The sequence below is a fragment of the Astatotilapia calliptera genome, chromosome 14 (genome assembly GCF_964374335.1).
Source record: "Astatotilapia calliptera chromosome 14, fAstCal68.1, whole genome shotgun sequence".
Classification (NCBI taxonomy): Eukaryota; Metazoa; Chordata; class Actinopteri; order Cichliformes; family Cichlidae; genus Astatotilapia; species Astatotilapia calliptera.
Window position 1 is genome coordinate 32829008 of NC_137435.1, and position 22520 is coordinate 32851527.

At 42.3% G+C, this 22520-nt stretch overlaps 2 protein-coding genes and 2 long non-coding RNA genes across 4 annotated transcripts; 3 read left to right on the forward strand and 1 right to left on the reverse strand.

Annotated features, from left to right (window-relative positions):
- The first annotated feature begins 4349 nt into the window (after window positions 1-4349).
- On the forward strand, window positions 4350-7176 carry LOC113036691 (lysophosphatidic acid receptor 6-like). Its single transcript, XM_080288599.1, has 2 exons — window positions 4350-6746; window positions 6892-7176. The coding sequence occupies exon 1, from the start codon at window positions 5173-5175 to the stop codon at window positions 6019-6021; it is 849 nt and encodes a 282-aa protein (XP_080144725.1). The 5' UTR covers window positions 4350-5172; the 3' UTR covers window positions 6022-6746; window positions 6892-7176.
- On the reverse strand, window positions 6610-6958 carry LOC145419983 (uncharacterized). The gene is made up of 2 exons (XR_013901259.1): window positions 6819-6958; window positions 6610-6692 (listed from the first exon to the last, which is right to left on the reverse strand). It is a non-coding gene; the product is annotated as an uncharacterized LOC145419983 (long non-coding RNA).
- Window positions 7177-13707: 6531 nt separating the features above from the next.
- On the forward strand, window positions 13708-14870 carry LOC145420211 (uncharacterized). Its single transcript, XR_013901514.1, has 2 exons — window positions 13708-14221; window positions 14698-14870. It is a non-coding gene; the product is annotated as an uncharacterized LOC145420211 (long non-coding RNA).
- A 1613-nt stretch (window positions 14871-16483) lies between these two features.
- Window positions 16484-20381, forward strand: LOC145420033 (lysophosphatidic acid receptor 6-like). Its single transcript, XM_080288739.1, has one exon. It carries the CDS (start codon window positions 16873-16875, stop codon window positions 17719-17721), a length of 849 nt encoding a protein of 282 aa, XP_080144865.1. The 5' UTR covers window positions 16484-16872; the 3' UTR covers window positions 17722-20381.
- The last annotated feature ends 2139 nt before the right edge of the window (window positions 20382-22520 follow it).

Sequence of the window (22520 nt, forward strand, 5' to 3'; positions counted from 1 at the left end):
GCTCACTGCCAGTTGTTTATTGAGAGATGCACTTGCCACCGCAAACATATGATTTTATAGAATATGAGGCATTACCAAAAATTAAACACCATATGAAGCAGTTCAAATGAGGTCAACCCTAAACATCAGCAGCAGCAGTAATACTGATCAATATAACAGCATTCATATGATCAATATGGGGAACAGCTTTTCTGCAGTAAAAGTACTGCTGATGATTTATGTAGAATTTAGTGTAAAACACTTTCATGTCTAGTCAGGTATTTTCATATTGAATTTTAAAAAATTCCCCAACTACTTGCCATTGTAAGCTTAATGTAAATATCTATGTTGTCATAATCCTGAGTCCGTGACTCGGTGATTTTGTGTTTGGTGTATTTATTGTTATTATTTTCATTATTATTTGGGGGGGGGGGGGGGGGGGTTGTGATGGTTGGTCGTCATCGCCATTGTGGACGCCCTCCTGAACGAGGTCGCCGCCGCCACTGCCTTCCGCATGGACGGCCTCCTGAACTGTTTGCGCGCCGCCACGGCCTTCTTCGTGGCCGGCCTCCTGAACTGTCCCATCCTGGCCTTCTGTGCTATTGGCCCCCAGGCCGGCCACCTGAACTATGTTTCGGACTCCCAGTCCCCTGTGTGTTTTGTTAACGTTTTGTTTGGGACTCTGGGGCCTCCACTTTTGTCCTGGTCCAGTCCCTCTGTCCTGGACCCCCTACCGCCCACCCGGGTCTGGTGGTGTTTTTCTGTGGCTGTCGGGAGCCAGCCCTTGGGGGGTACTGTCATGATCCTGAGTCCGTGACTTGGTGATTTTGTGTTTGGTGTATTTATTGTTATTATTTTCATTATTATTTGTGGGCTGTTTTGGGATGGTTTGTGTTTTGTGTTTTAGATACTGGGTTTCTGGGTTTTGTGCTCCCTCTGTTGGTCCCTGGTGTTAGTGTTCCCCTGTCTCGTCAGGTTAATCAGGTCCAGCTGTGTCTTTCACCTGTGTGTGTGATTTTTCCCAGTGTCCCTCTGTGTATTTATAGTGTGTGTTTGCCTCTGTGTTACCCTGCGTACTCTGTATTTCTCCGTGAATCCCCTGCGTGCTCTCCCTGCTGTCCTCCCTTCATGTTCAGGTTTGCTACTCTTTGATTTAGTTTCTCCCAGTTTAGTTCATCCTTAGTTGTGTTTTGCCATCATCACTTTATGTTCAGTATTCTTAATAAATCACCCTCACATCTGAATAAGTGTTGCATTTGAGTCCTCCTTCCACACATCACACGGCTGCTGCCCCAATTGTGACAGACATGGTAGCTACAGAAGTTTTTACAACTCTTCATTATGTGTGTGTGTTCACATGTGTATATGTGGCCCTATAGTAGCTCCACTTGAGAAGCAAAACAAAAAAGTTAAGTGCTGTAGTGCTGGAGGGTTGGCAGCAGAGTTTCATAATTTCATTGCGTCTGTAATGTCATGAAAAGTAAACTTCACCAACCACAAAAGCTGAGTTTCCTCTTACATTTTTGACTAGCTGCTGCGTCACGCACTAACCTTGCCTCACTTCACACAGATAAACAGAAAAAGGAAGAACGTTTACTGTAATACTTCATAAAGGATAGAGAAATATCTTATTTTCCATCATGCACACACCAAACATCACCACAGAAGACCGGATATATGACTTCATTATGGTGATAGGTCTCGCCTCTCAAAGTGGCTCACTGGATTCGTCTTCGCTGTCACATCTCAAATCACCCAATGTCGTTTTCATGGTCAACCTGGTCATCTCAGCCTGCTGCTCATCCTCACTTTGCACATGAGGGTCCCCTTTCACGCCACAGGCACTGTGTGTGTGGTCAAATGAATGGCAGCAGCCTCATGGCCCTCTGCTCACTTCTATGGCTGCAAATAATGTGTCAGCATTATGTTTTGGGCATTGTCAGGAAAGATCTGTGTGAGCAGAGCAACTGGTGGAAAGTTAACATTAGGTATTCACATATTCTGACAGTTTTGTTAGTTTGTAAAACAATAATTGTACAGATCTACATAATGCTGCTTTGTAAATATAGACCATCTAGTATCCGCTTAGTACAAATAAGAGTCTCTTGTAGTGAAATAAGGGGAATTTTCAACCACACATTGGGCACAAAGTGGTAAATGGGTGATTGCTGGCAGATAAAGAGCCCACTTCTGGCAGTCGTCCAGTACTGTGCTATGCGTTTCCCATGTTGCTGACTGATATCTTATTTGGAAAGTTAAATGGGCAACATTTAGTTACTGTAATAGCTTTTTTTTTTCTGTATTGACACATTATCATTTGCTAATTCAGTGATAAACTATACCTTTTACTCTACGCATAAAAATAAGACATGGTTAACTGGTAGAGCCCTATGAGGTATGTTTACTATATCATACCAACCATGTATTTATTTAATTTAAAGCAAAGCGGTAACACTTTGTTCACAGGCAGAACATTCCGTTTATAGTAGTGTTTTTTCTGTATTTTAACAGTTGTGGTTAGACAGGTTTTAAGTCCTGTCCTCTTTTTCTTTGGTTTTGCACTTAAAGTTTTGCATGAATTCTGATAAAACTTTGTAGGTGTGTGGAGTGGGATCATATTATTATTCATTAAAATTTGGCTTACATCCACCAAGGTCTTCAAGGTCAACTTTAATGATTTAGTGGGTGAAGAAAGCCTTATAACTTTAACTATGGTTCTTAGAAGTATGGTGTGTATGGTCAGCAAATAGAAAGCATTGCATAAAGATTTAAAATATCATGTCACATCTGATCCCTGACGTCTCCTTCAAGGTCCAGAGACTGATCTGAAGTGATAGCAATGCTACTGTAAACTGTAGTATAATATTATAGAATCAACTCAAGTCATTCATGTCCTGTTATACACGTTACCCATTAGCCACTGCTACAAAGTCTTTGTGTAATCAAAGTCAATTCAATTCAAATTCACAATTCATTAAAAAGCAACTGTATTTGTCCCTAGGGGGCAATTAAAAAGACAATTAAATATCTGTCCTGCTACCCTTATCTGATTTTTGCTGTACTATGAACCTATTAAAGTATTTTAAAAAGAAAAGAACAAAGAGAACAAGATGGATATATGTAGAATACAGCACTGTTCCCTTATAGGGTGAGCTGGAAGGAGACAAACTTTCTGTCCGTGCTGTCTGGGTACCTCGGCTTTGTCCCACAGTCCAAAGGCATGCTTGTGAAGTTAACTGGTTGTTCTAAATTGGCTGTAGATGTGAATGTGAGCATGAATACTTCTGTCTCACTGCATTTGTATTGTGATAGACTGGTGACCTGTCCCTCCTCTCACCCACTGACAGCTGAGATAGACTCAAGCCCAAATTAGAAAAGATGGAACTGGATGGATGGGTTTACAAGCATACACGGGAACACTGGTGTACTGCCTGATGGTTTTCCATAAGACCAGAGATCGACAACCTACGGCTCTTTCGCCCCTGAGCTATGGCTCTTACCTGGCTTGCAGATTTGGGTAAAAAAAAATATTAAAAAAGTACAATTAAATAAAACTAGGAACATTTGAAATGTTACAGGCATAGTCTCCCCTTTAGGAAAGTAACCTGATGGGTAATGTATTCTGTGCCAGAGGCTGAAGTGGAAGACAGGCACGTGCGCGCCAGCGACTGAGTGAAGTGCAATGAAGTTTACGGAGATTGGGAAAAAGAAACCTATGCTTATAGTACTAGCTAGTGCAACCAGAGGGGCATGTAAAGGACCCATTTCTAAGTGAAATGTTAGTAGGCTATACCAGACCAGGAAGCTATAGCAGCTACGAGATGAACTCTGACTCACACAGGCACTTGAACGCAGAAGCTGGCAGTGTTAAATTTACCTCAAAACCTACGTGGGCGTGATCTGTGCGTATCAGGTGATTCGTCCACACGTATGTAAGGTTTTGTGAGCGAGCGAGAGAGCTGTTTCGTGTAGTCTTATACATTTGTACGCACAAAAAGGCTTTTGATAGTCAAAATGATCGGATTCTTGAAGCTGATCTTAATAAATTAATTATTTACTCAGGTTTGGATGTATGCGTTTGTAAAATAGTTTTACGTGTGGTCAGATATTTCTGTGTGGATTGAAGCACGCGCGTGAGTCCTCTAAAGTTACACACGCATCATTGAATATACGTTTGTAAAGCTTAGTTTACGCTTTTGAGACATATTTCTCTCCATATTTCGGAGGCCTGCATATCTTGAGATCCGCATAGCAATGCGAGCAGGTTTTCTCAAACATAAACTACAGGAAGTCCAAACACCTTCTTGCAGCCCTGATATGGAAATCAAACAAAACAAAGTGAGAACACTATTATTTAATATGCTGTCATTTTCAATCACAGAATATCTATAATACCTTTTGCAAATATCTGTATATGTTCGACCCTGACCTCAAGCTGTTTTATTGTCGCCTGTTGAGAAGAGGACAGTACACTGAAATAGACTGAAGTCATAATTTCATGCAAAAAGCTTTCATGATTACTCTTTTTATTTTAAAATTATTACTCCACTGCTACGTTTTATTTATTTGAAAGTGGGCTGTTTGTTATTTGATGAATTTTCCATAAGGTGTGAACTCAAATAGACCTGTGGGTGGAGAGGCTAAAATGTGTTTTTTGATGTTAAAGGTTGCCGTCCCCTACATTAGACATAGCCATATTGCGTTAACAATTTGTTTAAAAGTCCTACAATGTCACATCCAAAAAGTTGGGACACTGTCCCAAATGTCAATACACGTAAAATATTTACAGTGAGAAAGTTGGAATCTGATTGCAGCAATATATCTTAGGAGACAGAGGCAACAAAAGCTAGAAAACAGAAATAATGAGAGCAATATTTTGCAGCTTATTGGGTTAATAGGCAACAGATCAGTAACATGAGTTGGTATAAAAGCAGCATCTTAGAGAGGCAATAGTTTCTGTGTAGTAAAGAGAGCCGCATGATAAAAGTGGCTCTGCCATCCAAGATCACAATATCGTCAAAGCACAAATGTAGAGGAAGAGCTTATGAGATGAGCTTGAGTTTCCTGTAGTGAGACTAGTTACAGTCACAAACTAGTCACGCCTCACTCACAAAGAAAAACCACACAAAGAGGAACCTTTGCCACACTGCTTCCGTTCTTTAAAAAGGACATTCAGACATTTCTTTTCTCATCATGAACACATCAAACAGCTCCACAGAAGATGACCGGGTTTATGCTGGGATCTTTGGCTGCATTATGGTGATAGGTCTGCCACTGAATGCAGTCTCACTGTGGATTCTTCTTCGCCGCCACAGCCTCAAATCACCCAACGCTGTCTTCATGGTGAACCTGGCACTCTCAGACCTGCTAGCCATCATCTCTTTGCCCATGAGGATCTACCATCATGCAACAGGCACCTCGCTGGGAATTATCACATGCCTCTTCAGCCTAATAATCTTTCGCAACAACCTCCGCTCCAGCGCCTCCTTCATCACCTTCATAAGTGTGGACCGACTGCTGGCTGTGGTTTATCCTCTGAGGTCTCGCCATCTTCGGACCTCGTGCAATGCCTGGAAAGGAGCAGCACTCGTCTGGGGGGTTTTGCTGGTGGTAAATATCCCAGAGGGCATAGGATTTTTTAAACACTTACAGAACCACACAGAACACAATTGTTTTCAATCTCATTATTATAAAAGTGTAACACGATCAGCAATTATTTACCTTCAGATTGTGTTACTGGTCACAATGCTAGCAGTCAACATTGTGTGCACCGTTATGGTTTCTTGGACTCTACACAAACATCACAGTGACTCTGCAAAGGTCAGAAACAAGGTGAACGTAATGCTGATTTTTGCCATCAACTTGTTTATATTCTGCACATGTTTTCTGCCCATGCCACTACACGCAGTTACAAAAAGCAAAGGAAAAATAGCTCCACTGGCATGTCTGACTGTTTTGAGCTGCTGTCTGGATCCACTGATGTATTATTTTTCTTTTGACTCCTTCTGGAAGAAAAAAGAGGACGTGGGAAGAGAACTATAGATTAGTGACCTGCTAGAGTTGCTATCAGATGTCCCATGATAAATGCCTGTTTTTTTGTTTTTAACAAAGTAGCTCGTTTGTGCACAAGATTCTTAAGTAGTTCAACCACATGCAAAGTTTTCAGCAGTTAACCATCAATATTCATTTCTTCAGCAACATTTGCGTGAAAGCCAGAGACTGAAACAGCAAAAGCAAAGGCTTGGGTTAGTGGCTTCATATTTTATTTTCACTGCAACATGAAAGCCTCAGCTACAGAAAGTATGGGAAAAGGCAGCAAATCACATAATTGATTAAATCTACTTTATATTTGTTCACTTCACAACCAGTGTTGCCAACTTAGCGACTTTGTCGCTATATATAGCGAGTTTTCAGACCCCTTAGCGACTTTTTTTCTAAAAAAAAAGTCGCTAAAAAAAGACGTGAAAGCGCGTATCTCTTTTACTCTCAACAAGCAGCGGGTGCTGTAACGCAGTCAGTTCTTCTTTTACTCTTTTACTCTTATGCTGTTTTGTGGATCACAAGGTTTAAAACTACTTATAAACACACACACACAAAGTAACTTCACCAGAGTGCCTATTTCGGGTCACTTGCCGGTGTTCCAGATCAACTGGCGTTTAGATCAACTGGCGTTGGTCGAACAGATGTGTGGCAGTCTTGCGTTTCAGGAGCTCCTACCGACAAACCAGCAAAAAAACGCCAAATGTGTCACCTGTGACACTTGTGAGGTTGTCTCAAACACACTCCGTCAGTCTTGATGCTGTTGAACAACAAAATGTTTAAAAATGTGGCGAGTTTACCTGGTGATATCCTCATGCGCGACGCGATCGCGAAAACAGCAAACAAGTAACACCACGCCGTTGTTGTTCACAGGACAGCAAGAGTAAACGATCGGGAGACCCTTGTCGTCGTTATCGTTCCCCTCGCACGGTTTATTTCACCGAATTCAGCGTTTTTGCTCCACAACTAAAGCGAGCAGTTTGCTCTGTGCACCAACATGGAGTCGAGTCAACCAGCGCCACCTCTGGCCAAGTGCCACAGCCTACAGCCAGATCAACTGGTGACACACATCTGCAGCACGTTTGAATTCGTGTCATGCACATTTGTACCTTTCAATTGTGTCTGTTTGTGCGTCATGCAAATAAACCTTTGAAATGATATCATGTATTTATTATCAGCCTACATTTGTACAAAATGCCAAATGACATACACATAAGAATCACCATCCTGATATCAACACTTTTGCCCATAAGAAAAATGTCGTGAACAAATATATGACACACCAATATTTCACCAGTGTTGTAACTCACATGTCGCCAGCATAGTCTGCCTGTGTCCCCCCTCTGCAAACGCACATTTCAGAGTTGGATGTGATATACAGTCTGCATAAGTGTGGTCAATCTAATAAACATTTATAAGGAGATGGCAGTTACTGTGAATGTACAGCAGTTACACAGTGATTAGTAATAAACAGTCAGACAATGACCCTGACAATCACATTCAATCTTGCAGATTGCACCTTCTGTGGAAAGTGGTACCACACGGTGTGTGTGGACTTCCCCTGTGCAGAAGGCGACTACAAATGTTGTGGGTGCTAAATAAACAGAAACAAATGATCCCTGTTGTCTTTGCTTACTGATTGTTTTCAGTGTTGACAATCCACATTGCTGGCATTGCATGTTTCAACATATTTGTGGGTAGATTTAGATGCACCACGTGTGAGTGCAGCCACTCAGCCTTTACTCAATGTGATCATAGCAGCAGGTGCAGATGTGTGTCACAAGTTAATCTAGTGGTAGGCTATGGTACTTGGCCACAGGTGGCAGCAGTGGACTGACCTGCATTGGGGACTGGTCCAGCTGCTATGTGGTAGTCAGTAGATGGGCTCCACATTGGGGATTATATGCAAGTTTTGGGGACTGTTTATTGCTGATCACTGTGTGACTGCTGTACATTCAGCGTAGCTGCCATCCCCTTACGGATCGTTATGGGATTGACCACACTTATGCAGACTGTATATCACATCCAACTCTGAAATGTGCGTTTGCAGAGGGGGGACACAGGCAGACTATGCTGGCGACATGTGAGTTACAACACTGGTGAAATATTGGTGTGTCATATATTTGTTCACGACATTTTTCTTATGGGCAAAAGTGTTGATATCAGGATGGTGATTCTTATGTGTATGTCATTTGGCATTTTGTACAAATGTAGGCTGATAATAAATACATGATATCATTTCAAAGGTTTATTTGCATGACGCACAAACAGACACAATTGAAAGGTACAAATGTGCATGACACGAATTCAAACGTGCTGCAGATGTGTGTCACCAGTTGATCTGGCTGTAGGCTGTGGCACTTGGCCAGAGGTGGCGCTGGTTGACTCGACTCCATGTTGGTGCACAGAGCAAACTGCTCGCTTTAGTTGTGGAGCAAAAACGCTGAATTCGGTGAAATAAACCGTGCGAGTGGAACGATAACGACGACAAGGGTCTCCCGATCGTTTACTCTTGCTGTCCTGTGAACAACAACGGCGTGGTGTTACTTGTTTGCTGTTTTCGCGATCGAGTCGCGCATGAGGATATCACCAGGTAAACTCGCCACATTTTTAAACATTTTGTTGTTCAACAGCATCAAGACTGACGGAGTGTGTTTGAGACAACCTCACAAGTGTCACAGATGACACATTTGGCGTTTTTTTGCTGGTTTGTCGGTAGGAGCTCCTGAAACGCAAGACTGCCACACATCTGTTCGACCAACGCCAGTTGATCTAAACGCCAGTTGATCTGGAACACCGGTCCAGGCCCGGGTAAAGGAGCAGGGTTGGAATTGTGACATTAAAAAAAAAACAATAATTGCTAAAAGAAATTTAATTTGTAGTTCTAAATAAACTCTAAATGCATTTAGGACGTTTTTTACTCACTTTATGTCTCTTCCACGATGTTATTTCTCTCTCCAACAACATAGATTACAATTAGATTAGCATGACCAATTATGCAAATTAGGCGAGGACGTCATTTAGCGACTTCTAGCGACTTTTAGGACAACCGATTTTCCTTACTGAGGAGTTGGAAACAGTGTTCACAACTGAGGAAGCAGCTTGTCTAAATCAGTTAGAAAGCTTCTGGAAGTCACCGCTTGTTGAACTAAATACTGTCAGGACATGAAACAAACCACCTTTTAACAAACAGATAAGAAAAACAGAAGAAAAATCGTGTTTTTTCGTCTTTTTAGTCAGACTAGCTGCTTTGTTTTTGTGATAAGTTGTCTCCTTGTACATTTTTCAGTTGCATGAAAGACAGGTCAGTAATGTGGTATAAAAAGAGCATCTTAGAAAGGAAGAGTTTCATCAATCTATAAAAACTGCATCTCTAAATTGTGAAAAAAAATCAGAATAACATCCCTCAATGTAAAATTGTAAAGGCTTGAATATCTCATAATCTACAATACATAACACCATCAATGCATTATGAGAATGTGGAGGAATCTCTGTGCGCAAGGGACAAAGCCCAAAATCAACATTGCAGTCCTGTGATTTTCAGGCCTTAATATAGCACTGCATTACAAAAAAGTATGCCTGTGTCATGGAAATCACTGCATGGGAACACTTGCAGAAATTGCTGTATGTGAATCATAATCATAATTTACTGTGCCAACGACAAATCCAAGTTAAAGAAAAAGAAGAACATGGTCCAGGAACACCACCATCTTCTCTGGGCAAAATGCATTTAAAATGCACAAATTGAAAAACTTTTCTATGGTCAGATCAATTCTCTGGACTAAAGAAGAGATGGGCCTTCTAAAGATTACACTTCTGATGGTATGGGTGTGCATTACTGACCATGAAATTGGCAACTTGCACATCTGGAAAGGCACCATCAATGCTGATAGTTATATACAGATTTTAGAGCAATGCTCTAAATGTTGATGACATTTTTTCAGAGAATTTGTTGCATAAGACAGTAACATAAGACAATAACATACTGGCTCTATTACAGCAGTGTGGCTTCATAGTAGAAGAGTCTTTTTATAGATCAGTTGCTGCCATCAAATTTAAAATGGGCTAATATTTGTCTTTAAAAGGTACATTTTCTCAGTTTAAACACTTGGTATGTTTTCTATGTTTTTTTGTGAATTGTTTATGAGTTCAAGAGCTTTTCATTTGGGGCTGTTTTTCATCTGCCTGAAACACACTTGCTTCTACAAAAAAGCCTCTCTAACCTTATGGCTGATTTAGTCCAATATACAATAATGTTACATTCTGCTTGATATTAGGGTTGCTAAGGTTTCAGTTGAAACTTCTGTCGATACAAGTGATTGCTCAAAATGAATTTTAGTGGCAGCCCTGTGACATACTAGCGACCTGTCCAAGGTATACCCTGCCTGTCACCCTATGGTAGCTCGAATAGGCTCCAGCACCCCTTCAACTGTGAATTGGATAAATAGAGGTGAATGGATGGAGATTTTAGTTGCCACTATATCAGCCCACCTTATGGCACATCATTTAGAGAGGGAGCTGCTGCTGCTTTGCTCTGTATGGCTCTTTCTAAAATTAAGCCCATGTGTTTCATTGTGGTAATTTGTGCTGTCTAATTGTGATAGATATAGTGTCACATATAAAACTCTCCCACTGCCTGTTACAACTGCTGACAGCTAAATCAATCTTAGCATGTTAGTTATGCTGTGCTCGCCTTTCTTTTGAAAGAAATTTGTGAAGAATGAATTTCCCTTACTTGCTGCCTTTTCTCCCGCTTGTTTTGTTTTGATTCTTTGATTTTGCTTTGATTTGTTTCATCCATGTGCAGTGAAATTGATTTCATTTAGTTAGGTTAAATCTCCTGTAGATACGTTTCTATTGGTATTGTTAAACAAATGTTAGCTTGTGTATGTCGCAGTAATGTTGGGCTAATATATGTCAAAGTGTATAAAGATTTTAAATAAAACAAATATTTGTTGTTTACACAGATGCTTTTTTGTTTTGTTTGTTTTCTTTTGTGTAACAGCAAAATGTACATTACTTAACTGTCCTGTAGCTGATGCGGTGTTTCCTGGAGGAAAAGATTATAAAAGGATGAAGAATTCTTTTTCTACAGTTAAAGCTGAAGATTCATAAAACTTCCAGAAATACCAGTAAAGTTCACCAATGTTTGACTGGTGTTTGCTATAGATTCTGCATTATCCACTTTTCTGTGATGTGACCATGCACAGAGTGGTCAGTAGAAGAAGGTTTAACTCAGCTGACATAGCTGCAGATGAAGATGCAGATACATGGTACTGGACTGTGAGCACGGGGCCCACTAAAGGATGTTGGAACCTTGTGCCACCTTCACAAAACCTTTTCCTGACAGTTTGATAACTAACATGCACAGGAATAGCCTGCTGGAGGTCATTCTGTGGGAGTCTGGCAGCTCCTCCTAGTAGAAATGAGCAGACACAGATCTTGTCCTTTAGGGTGAGGCCTTTCTATGGCCCTGTCCAACTCTCTTTGTGCAACCTCCCATCTCCTGGTATCTCCTCCATATACTCAAGACTGAGCTCGGAGACACAGCAAACTTTCTTGCATGGATGTGCCATCCTGGAGGAGTTGGACTACCTGTGCAACCAGAATTGGCTGTAAGCATCTGGGCTACCAGCAGTGACAAGAACAGTAGCTAAAAACCAAACAAAAGGAAAATCAGTCAGGAGGGAAAGTAGAGAAATGGTCTGTGGATACTGTGGCTCTCCAGTGCACCTGTTGCCACTTTTATTTATCATCACCATATGTGATGATGGCGCACAAGCGCCACATATTTAAATGTTTTCCAGAAAAAGACTCCAAACGAGGAACATTCACTGTGTCCAGTCTAATCATTTATCATCACGCTGCCACATTTAAGAAATTGTTTCTTGTTCTTCTGTTTAGTTTTAGCACAGGTTATCTACTGTAATAACATGTCTTTACCTGTTTATTCAAACTGATCATCTCTCTTCAAAACTTACAAACGTATTAAAGGTAACTGAAAACAAACCATCTGGCATCCATCATTGTAAATTCAAATGAGCCTAGGCCCTGTAATGTTTCATACTTTTTATTTATTTCATGTAAAATTACGCTCTCTTTTTTTTTAGACAGTCCATATTTCATTTTTATGTGTACAGCTGAACAGTGACGAAAAATATCTTATTTAAGTATAAGATGGGGAAAATCTGCTTTGAGGCAGCAGCCAAGAAAGCTGTAGTCCGCGTCTGTGAATACCCGTGTGTACACCTGTGTGCATACCTGTGTGGATCAGCATGCTTGCATTCCAAAGGTTTCTCCATGTAACGATCTGCTAGGGAGTGTGGGGAGCCACAGCCCCGTCCTCCAGGGTATGAAGCAGGTATGGAGGAGATCAAAACTCCAGACATCCAGAGGTCCCCAGAACACAAGAGACCAAGGAAGACCAACAGAGGGGCAGCCGCGCCACTGTCCCAGTAAGAGCTGAGGAGAGTCCCAGATGAGGGCTCATTCAGCAGCCGCGGAGCAGAAGCCAGGGGGAGTTGCAGTGACGCGCCCGTGAGCTCCGCCGGCACCCAGCTGTGCCTGAGTGACCGAGCCCCAGGCCGAGAGGCCGGGGGCACCCCACCTCCGAAGTGGCCCGAGCGAGCCCCAGGCTCCAGGCCCCGATAAGCGGCCGCCAAGGAGTGAGCCAGTGTGTACCCGGACGCCCACCCCCAGACACAAAGAACCACCAACACACCGACACCTGAGGGAGTCCGCCACTGGCAGGGGAAGTGGTGGGTGGAGATAGGCCTCCAAACCTTGGAGGGCCTGAGATGTCCCCAGAGAGGTGGCGTCTGATACCCAACCTGACATATAGACAGAGACATATAGGCACACACAGACACAAACATCCATCCCCACCCTCATGCTCTCATATGCACTTACTCCACACTCAACCAACGTGGAGACAGACATAAAGAGACGCTGTACACACGATCACACTCCCCAAGCGTACTCTACGAACCGGGTCTAGGTACCCTTGCCCCTGGAGGGGGGAACTGCACCCAGACCCAGGTGGTGGTGGTCTTCTCTCACCCCCGTTCTCTGCGGCCTGCTGGAGCGGGGGGGCTAGGAAGAGTTGGCCGTCCAACTGCGGTCTGGAGTGTGGGGCCTCCCTGCTGCTGCGGAGTCGGGGCGGTCTGCCTCTCCCCACCGCAGGGAAAAGGGTAACACCACCTGGGAAACAGGACATGTTAGCTGCATTTAATTTTCAGTTACTCTTTATATAGTTAGGTAGGAGTCAGGCCATGTTTCTTTTTAGCTGAAAAACATTATAACAGGTAACCTGCAGTGTTGAAAACTTCCGACGATGTTTGCTACCCTACAATCCGTCCTACTCTGTAGTAAAACCAGCGCTATTTGACTGTCCTGTTGATGTCATTGAAATGTATATAGCCTATTTAAAATCTAAAACTTAACATTGTCCGTAGCCTGCTGTTGTTACCACTGTCCTGTTTGAAATGTAATGAGAGAAACTGGTTATTTTGTCATATGTGCATGTACCGATATTGAACCCAAGGTACTAACTAGCTAACTGACTGGATGCCCATTAACCTTATAGCTCCTGTTCTGTGTGTGTGTGTGTGTGTGTGTGTGTGTGTGTGTGTGTGTGTGTGTGTGTGTGTGTGTGTGTGTGTGTGTGTGTGTGTGTGTGTACACAGAGAGACAGCCAGGCTCATAATGGATATGAGGAAGTTTTTTCAAAAGAAGGAGCCACATTCTGTCATGGTCTGCGGTGGGTGGCTGGAATTTCCATAAGGCTCCTGAACTGACCTGGGATCCGCCCCTGGGCAGGGCCAACTCCAGCTCCTGCACACCTGGAGCCTATTGCAGGCAATCAAGCCAGAGGGATTTAAACCACACGTTGATGTTCATTCACTGCCAGTTCGTCATCAACGCATGTTGGTAACAGGCCTTATACTTCAAGTGCTTGCTGTGATCTATCTTGTTAACAAGACTCTTGTGCTGCAGTTGCTGTATTCACCTTGGCTCACGCTCCACCTCCCGACTCAGGATACCAAGCAATCATTTTGAAAATCTCTCTGTGCCTCACCTGCCTGCCCTCCTGCCATCACACTCCATCTGAAGCCCCGGATCTCAGGCCAGCCTTTCCACGCCACTCAGCCTCCCCCTGGATTCTCATCACCCCCCTCTCAACACTCCATGTCCCCTACTGCAAGTAAGAATTGCTACTCTTACAACTGGCCACTTCAGAGCTGCCTCCAGAATCAGAATCAGAAAGGGTTTTATTGCCAAATGTTGAGCAGGTTTACAACATTAGGAAATTGCTGCAGTGCTTCAGTGCAAACATACTGTCATAAATTACGCTTAAATAGACATGAGAATAAGAATTAAAAGTGCTAAGTAGATATATACATGAGTGTAGGTGGTGATCAGTGCCAAACATGGAATGATGCAGTGAACACAGCGTAGGGTCATGTGTTAGTGGTGGGAACAGTCATACGGTTATTGTTCATGTGTCCAACAGCAGAGGGGAAGAAACTGTTCTTATGGCGAGAGGTTCTGGTGCGAATGGACCGGAGCCTCCTGCCTGAGGGGAGCAGGTCAAACAGACTGTGTCCAGGGTGAGAAGGGTCAGCTGAGATCCGAGCTGCACGCCTCCACTACCTCCCTAACTCTATCTTCTCTCTTCAGTGTGACTGTTCCCTGCGCAGCTCCACTCCGCATCTCAGGCCTCATTCCCTCGCCCTAGCCACGTTCCCCAGGCCACGCCTCGTCAAACTCCACGTCTTATTGTTTTGTTTTGTTTTTTGTCTTTGCTATCTTTTCTTTTTTTGCACTTAAGCCTAATAAATTGTTACATCATCTGCTGTCTCTGCTCTGGGTTTCTGCACCTGAGTCCTGTTCAGTACATGCCACTCGGCCCCATGACACATTCAGGTAAAAGTGTAAGATCAAATGATCCATCAATAACGGATAATGTTGGATCAGTGTTTCAATATTTGTATCCTTTATTAGATGTACATGTGGTTTGGTTATTTGCCTTTTGGTTGAAAATACACTGAGAGAGGACTTTTTTATTAGTGATCTTAATAGTATTTTTTTAATCTAATTGAATACAATCTATTTGTGTATGAATGTCAGTCCAAAGAGGAAAGAGGGGAACATGAGGAGAAAGTACAAGGTCAGGCAGAACCAGGTAAGAAAACAGACAGGGAGTACTAACAGGCAAAACAGAAACTGTTAAACTGGCAAAGGGGGGGGGGAAACAACTAATTTTACTCATACAATCTGGAAGTTGTGTTCTCCCTATATTAAAGCTGCTCTACAGAATCTGCAAAACAAACTGGGTTGTCAGCCCTGGCACTGCATTACCATATTGAGCTTCAGTCAGAGGAAGTCACGGTTACCAAAGACTTTTTGAAGCTCAAGAGTGAGGCTGGTGCCATTCCAGATATGTTAACATTGTACAATCTTCTGGATAATCAGATCTTCCCCACACTGAAAACTGTTATTCAGGTTGCCCTAACAAACCCAGTTAGCAGCTGTAGCTGTGAGAGGTCATTTAGTTTCTTGAGTCAGCTCCATACCTGGCTGAGAAGGACCATGGGTCAAAGCAGACTCCAGCAGAGATGAGAAAGAGATGCTTGAGAGACTTGACCACCAAAATGTGATAGACAGATTTGCCAACCTCAAGGTGAGGCGACATAGGTTAAAAGAAAAGAAAAAATCTGCAGAGCCATAGTAGCATCTGCAGTAAAGATCTTTTCATACATTATATACATTGTACCATAGGCCAAGGTGTCTCAGTTTTCTAATTTTTTAATAATATTTTGTACATTTCAAGGACTCTTCTATTTTTGGAGTGTATTTTTTTACGTATCCGTATTATATTATACATACACTTTAAAAGTGAATCTGTCCAAAAATGCACTCAGTTTACTTTTTACTCACTATGAGCATCATTTTCATCATCAGTTTGTTTGTTTGTTTTTTATTCCAATCCATTCTTCTTTAGCAGCATTTAAATAACCTTTATCAGATTTGATGGTTTTGTTACAGACTTGTCAAAAAAGTGTTTTGCTTTTCTTTCACAACTGTGGGGATTAAATTGTGTTAAAATGTACAAAACAGTGATGTCATGTTTTGTGACGAGGACCCAGGCACAGAGAGATTTGATGAATTTAAGAATCTTATGATTTAATAAAGAAATTTGCAGACTTGCACAGAGAGGGTAAAATTATGATAACTGATAATGGAGATGAAGACAACAGACAATGAGGACAGGGAGGAACAGGGGTTTAAATGCACCAAGGAGACAGTCAGAGGGAACTTGGGACAACTGGAGACATTTAGGGATGCAGGGACTAACAGAGACAGGGAAGAAGTCTCATCGTGATGAGTAAAGTTTACCTTGCCTGGCTGGGCAGCTCTCTGGGTGCTCAGCACATGAGGTTTGTGTGTTTTAAATGTTTTGTTTTCTGTAATTAAGGACTTTTGATTGATTGGCACTAAGTACAAGAGCGCATTTTGATGTGATGTTTTGTTTATTGTTTGTCCGTGAGCAGTTCTCACGGGTTGCCAAGAACAGAATAACCCCTGTTCTATAACTACATCGTGCGTACGTCAATCCTTGAGGGTGCTACACTAAACCACTGCAAAGGAAAGAATCAAGAATATAAAAATACACTCAAAATGCACAAATATAGAGGCAGAGCTTATGAGATGAGCTTGAGTTTCCTGTAGTGTGACTAGCTACAGTGACAAACTAGTCACGCCTCACTCACAAACAAAAACCACACAAAGAGGAACCTTTGCTGCTCGGCTTCAGTTCTTTAAAAAGGACATTCAGACATTTCTTTTCTCATCATGAACACATCAAACAGCTCCACAGAAGATGACCGGGTTTATGCTGGGATCTTTGGCTGCATTATGGTGATAGGTCTGCCACTGAATGCAGTCTCACTGTGGATTCTTCTTCGCCGCCACAGCCTCAAATCACCCAACGCTGTCTTCATGGTGAACCTGGCACTCTCAGACCTGCTAGCCATCATGTCTTTGCCCATGAGGATCTACCATCATGCAACAGGCACCTCGCTGGGAATTATCACATGCCTCTTCAGCGTAATAATCTTTCGCAAAAACCTCCGCTCCAGCGCCTCCTTCATCACCTTCATAAGCGTGGACCGACTGCTGGCTGTGGTTTATCCTCTGAGGTCTCGCCATCTTCGGACCTCGTGCAATGCCTGGAAAGGAGCAGCGCTCGTCTGGGGCTTTTTCCTGGTGGTAAATATCCCAGAGGGCATAGGATTTTTTAAACACTTACAGAACCACACAGAACACATTTGTTTTCAATCTCATTATTATAAAAGTGTAACACGATCAGCAATTATTTACCTTCAGATTGTGTTACTGGTCACAATGCTAGCAGTCAACATTGTGTGCACCGTTATGGTTTCTTGGACTCTACACAAACATCTCAGTGACTCTGCAAAGGTCAGAAACAAGGTGAACGTAATGCTGATTTTTGCCATCAACTTGCTTATATTCTGCACATGTTTTCTGCCCATGCCACTACACGCAGTTACAAAAAGCAAAACCAGTATAACCCCACTGGCATGTCTGACTGTTTTGAACTGCTGTCTGGATCCACTGACGTATTATTTTTCTTTTGACTCCTTCTGGAAGAAAAAAGAGGACACGGGAAGAGAACTATAGATTAGTGACCTGCTAGAGTTGCTATCAGATGTCCCACGATACATGCCTGTTTTTTTTTTTTTTTTGTTTTTTGTTTTTTACAAAGTAGCTCGTTTGTGCACAAGATTCTTAAGTAGTTCAACCACATGCACAGTTTTCAGCAGTTCAAGGTTCTTTATTTGTCACATGTATAGTTATACAAGTATAACACACAGTGAAATGTAGCCTGACACGCTCCTCGACATGTGCAAAAAAAATTGGGGGGGGGGGGGTGTAGAGGAAGAACATTATATATATATATGTATATACATTGGGTGTGCAGTAGTAGCAGCAAGCAGGTGAATTCTGTACGTTAATATGAATAGACATCTGACATCTGACTATTTTACAGTTAACCATCAATGTTCATTTCTTCAGTAACATTTGTGTAAAAGCCAGAAAGTAAAAGATTAAAAGCCTTGACTTGGCCTAGTGGTTTCATGTTTTATTTTCACTGCAACATGAAAACCTCAACCACAGGAAGACCGGTGGCTCATCTGCTTTACTAGAAACTGTGAAAAAAGGCAGCTGCAACACGGGAACTAAGATGTTATTTTTGTCAAGTTCAGTTAATATCTCAATCAGTATCATGTAATAAGTTTGTCAGAATTAACAATCTGACATGAGAAGATGTATTCAGACACACTGAAGTTTTTTTCTTAAAGCCTTCTCCTGAAGTATTTCTCATGCAGTTGAGAAAAACAGTGTAGAGAAAAAAAATCACATAATTCATTAAATCCACTTTATATTTGTTCACTTCACAACTGAGGAAGCAGCTTGTCTAAATCAGTTAGAAAGCTTCTGGAAGTCACCGCTTGTTGAACTAAATACTGTCAGGACATGAAACAAACCACCTTTTAACAAACAGATAAGAAAAACAGAAGAAAAATCGTGTTTTTTCGTCTTTTTAGTCAGACTAGCTGCTTTGTTTTTGTGATAAGTTGTCTCCTTGTACATTTTTCAGTTGCATGAAAGACAGGTCAGTAATGTGGTATAAAAAGAGCATCTTAGAAAGGAAGAGTTTCATCAACCTATAAAAACTGCGTCTTTAAATTGTGAAAAAAAATCAGAATAACATCCCTCAATGTAAAATTGTAAAGGCTTGAATATCTCATAATCTACAATACATAACACCATCAATGCATTATGAGAATGTGGAGGAATCTCTGTGCGCAAGGGACAAAGCCCAAAATCAACATTGCAGTCCTGTGATTTTCAGGCCTTAATATAGCACTGCATTACAAAAAAGTATGCCTGTGTCGTGGAAATCACCACATGGGCTCAGGAACACTTGCAGAAATTGCTGTATGTGAATCATAATCATAATTTACTGTGCCAACGACAAATCCAAGTTAAAGAAAAAGAAGAACATGGTCCAGGAACACCACCATCTTCTCTGGGCAAAATGCATTTAAAATGCACAAATTGAAAAACTTTTCTATGGTCAGAGCAATTCTCTGGACTAAAGAAGAGATGGGCCTTCTAAAGGTTACACTTCTGATGGTATGGGTGTGCATTACTGACCATGAAATTGGCAACTTGCACATCTGGAAAGGCACCATCAATGCTGGTAGTTATATACAGATTTTAGAGCAATGCTCTAAATGTTGATGACATTTTTTCAGAGAATTTGTTGCATAAGACTGATAAATAACATACTGGCTCTATTACAGCAGTGTGGCTTCATAGTAGAAGAGTCTTTTTTTTAGATCAGTTGCTGCCATCAAATTTAAAATGGGCTAATATTTGTCTTTAAAAGGTACATTTTCTCAGTTTAAACACTTGGTATGTTTTCTATGTTTTTTTGTGAATTGTTTATGAGTTCAAGAGCTTTTCATTTGGGGCTGTTTTTCATCTGCCTGAAACACACTTGCTTCCACAAAAAAGCCTCTCTAACCTTATGGCTGATTTAGTCCAATATACAATAATGTTAAATTCTGCTTGATATTAGGGTTGCTAAGGTTTCATTTGAAACTTCTGTCGATACAAGTGATTGCTCAAAATGAATTTTAGTGGCAGCCCTGTGACATACTAGCGACCTGTCCAAGGTATATCCTGCCTGTCACCCTATGGTAGCTCGAATAGGCTCCAGCACCCCTTCAACCCTGAATTGGATAAATAGAGGTGAATGGATGGAGATTTTAGTTGCCACTATATCAGCCCACCTTATGGCACATCATTTAGAGAGGGAGCTGCTGCTGCTTTGCTCTGTATGGCTCTTTCTAAAATTAAGCCCATGTGTTTCATTGTGGTAATTTGTGCTGTCTAATTGTGATAGATATAGTGTCACATATAAAACTCTCCCACTGCCTGTTACAACTGCTGACAGCTAAATCAATCTTAGCATGTTAGTTATGCTGTGCTCGCCTTTCTTTTGAAAGAAATTTGTGAAGAATGAATTTCCCTTACTTGCTGCCTTTTCTCCCGCTTGTTTTGTTTTGATTCTTTGATTTTGCTTTGATTTGTTTCATCCATGTGCAGTGAAATTGATTTCATTTAGTTAGGTTAAATCTCCTGTAGATACGTTTCTATTGGTATTGTTAAACAAATGTTAGCTTGTGTATGTCGCAGTAATGTTGGGCTAATATATGTCAAAGTGTATAAAGATTTTAAATAAAACAAATATTTGTTGTTTACACAGATGCTTTTTTGTTTTGTTTGTTTTCTTTTGTGTAACAGCAAAATGTACATTACTTAACTGTCCTGTAGCTGATGCGGTGTTTCCTGGAGGAAAAGATTATAAAAGGATGAAGAATTCTTTTTCTACAGTTAAAGCTGAAGATTCATAAAACTTCCAGAAATACCAGTAAAGTTCACCAATGTTTGACTGGTGTTTGCTATAGATTCTGCATTATCCACTTTTCTGTGATGTGACCATGCACAGAGTGGTCAGTAGAAGAAGGTTTAACTCAGCTGACATAGCTGCAGATGAAGATGCAGATACATGGTACTGGACTGTGAGCACGGGGCCCACTAAAGGATGTTGGAACCTTGTGCCACCTTCACAAAACCTTTTCCTGACAGTTTGATAACTAACATGCACAGGAATAGCCTGCTGGAGGTCATTCTGTGGGAGTCTGGCAGCTCCTCCTAGTAGAAATGAGCAGACACAGATCTTGTCCTTTAGGGTGAGGCCTTTCTATGGCCCTGTCCAACTCTCTTTGTGCAACCTCCCATCTCCTGGTATCTCCTCCATATACTCAAGACTGAGCTCGGAGACACAGCAAACTTTCTTGCATGGATGTGCCATCCTGGAGGAGTTGGACTACCTGTGCAACCAGAATTGGCTGTAAGCATCTGGGCTACCAGCAGTGACAAGAACAGTAGCTAAAAACCAAACAAAAGGAAAATCAGTCAGGAGGGAAAGTAGAGAAATGGTCTGTGGATACTGTGGCTCTCCAGTGCACCTGTTGCCACTTTTATTTATCATCACCATATGTGATGATGGCGCACAAGCGCCACATATTTAAATGTTTTCCAGAAAAAGACTCCAAACGAGGAACATTCACTGTGTCCAGTCTAATCATTTATCATCACGCTGCCACATTTAAGAAATTGTTTCTTGTTCTTCTGTTTAGTTTTAGCACAGGTTATCTACTGTAATAACATGTCTTTACCTGTTTATTCAAACTGATCATCTCTCTTCAAAACTTACAAACGTATTAAAGGTAACTGAAAACAAACCATCTGGCATCCATCATTGTAAATTCAAATGAGCCTAGGCCCTGTAATGTTTCATACTTTTTATTTATTTCATGTAAAATTACGCTCTCTTTTTTTTTAGACAGTCCATATTTCATTTTTATGTGTACAGCTGAACAGTGACGAAAAATATCTTATTTAAGTATAAGATGGGGAAAATCTGCTTTGAGGCAGCAGCCAAGAAAGCTGTAGTCCGCGTCTGTGAATACCCGTGTGTACACCTGTGTGCATACCTGTGTGGATCAGCATGCTTGCATTCCAAAGGTTTCTCCATGTAACGATCTGCTAGGGAGTGTGGGGAGCCACAGCCCCGTCCTCCAGGGTATGAAGCAGGTATGGAGGAGATCAAAACTCCAGACATCCAGAGGTCCCCAGAACACAAGAGACCAAGGAAGACCAACAGAGGGGCAGCCGCGCCACTGTCCCAGTAAGAGCTGAGGAGAGTCCCAGATGAGGGCTCATTCAGCAGCCGCGGAGCAGAAGCCAGGGGGAGTTGCAGTGACGCGCCCGTGAGCTCCGCCGGCACCCAGCTGTGCCTGAGTGACCGAGCCCCAGGCCGAGAGGCCGGGGGCACCCCACCTCCGAAGTGGCCCGAGCGAGCCCCAGGCTCCAGGCCCCGATAAGCGGCCGCCAAGGAGTGAGCCAGTGTGTACCCGGACGCCCACCCCCAGACACAAAGAACCACCAACACACCGACACCTGAGGGAGTCCGCCACTGGCAGGGGAAGTGGTGGGTGGAGATAGGCCTCCAAACCTTGGAGGGCCTGAGATGTCCCCAGAGAGGTGGCGTCTGATACCCAACCTGACATATAGACAGAGACATATAGGCACACACAGACACAAACATCCATCCCCACCCTCATGCTCTCATATGCACTTACTCCACACTCAACCAACGTGGAGACAGACATAAAGAGACGCTGTACACACGATCACACTCCCCAAGCGTACTCTACGAACCGGGTCTAGGTACCCTTGCCCCTGGAGGGGGGAACTGCACCCAGACCCAGGTGGTGGTGGTCTTCTCTCACCCCCGTTCTCTGCGGCCTGCTGGAGCGGGGGGGCTAGGAAGAGTTGGC

What these genes read in the sequence shown, in the direction of transcription:
- LOC113036691 (XM_080288599.1), top strand. Translation starts at nt 5,173, where the DNA reads ATGAACACATCAAACAGCTCCACAGAAGATGACCGGGTTTATGCTGGG.
- LOC145420033 (XM_080288739.1), top strand. Translation starts at nt 16,873, where the DNA reads ATGAACACATCAAACAGCTCCACAGAAGATGACCGGGTTTATGCTGGG.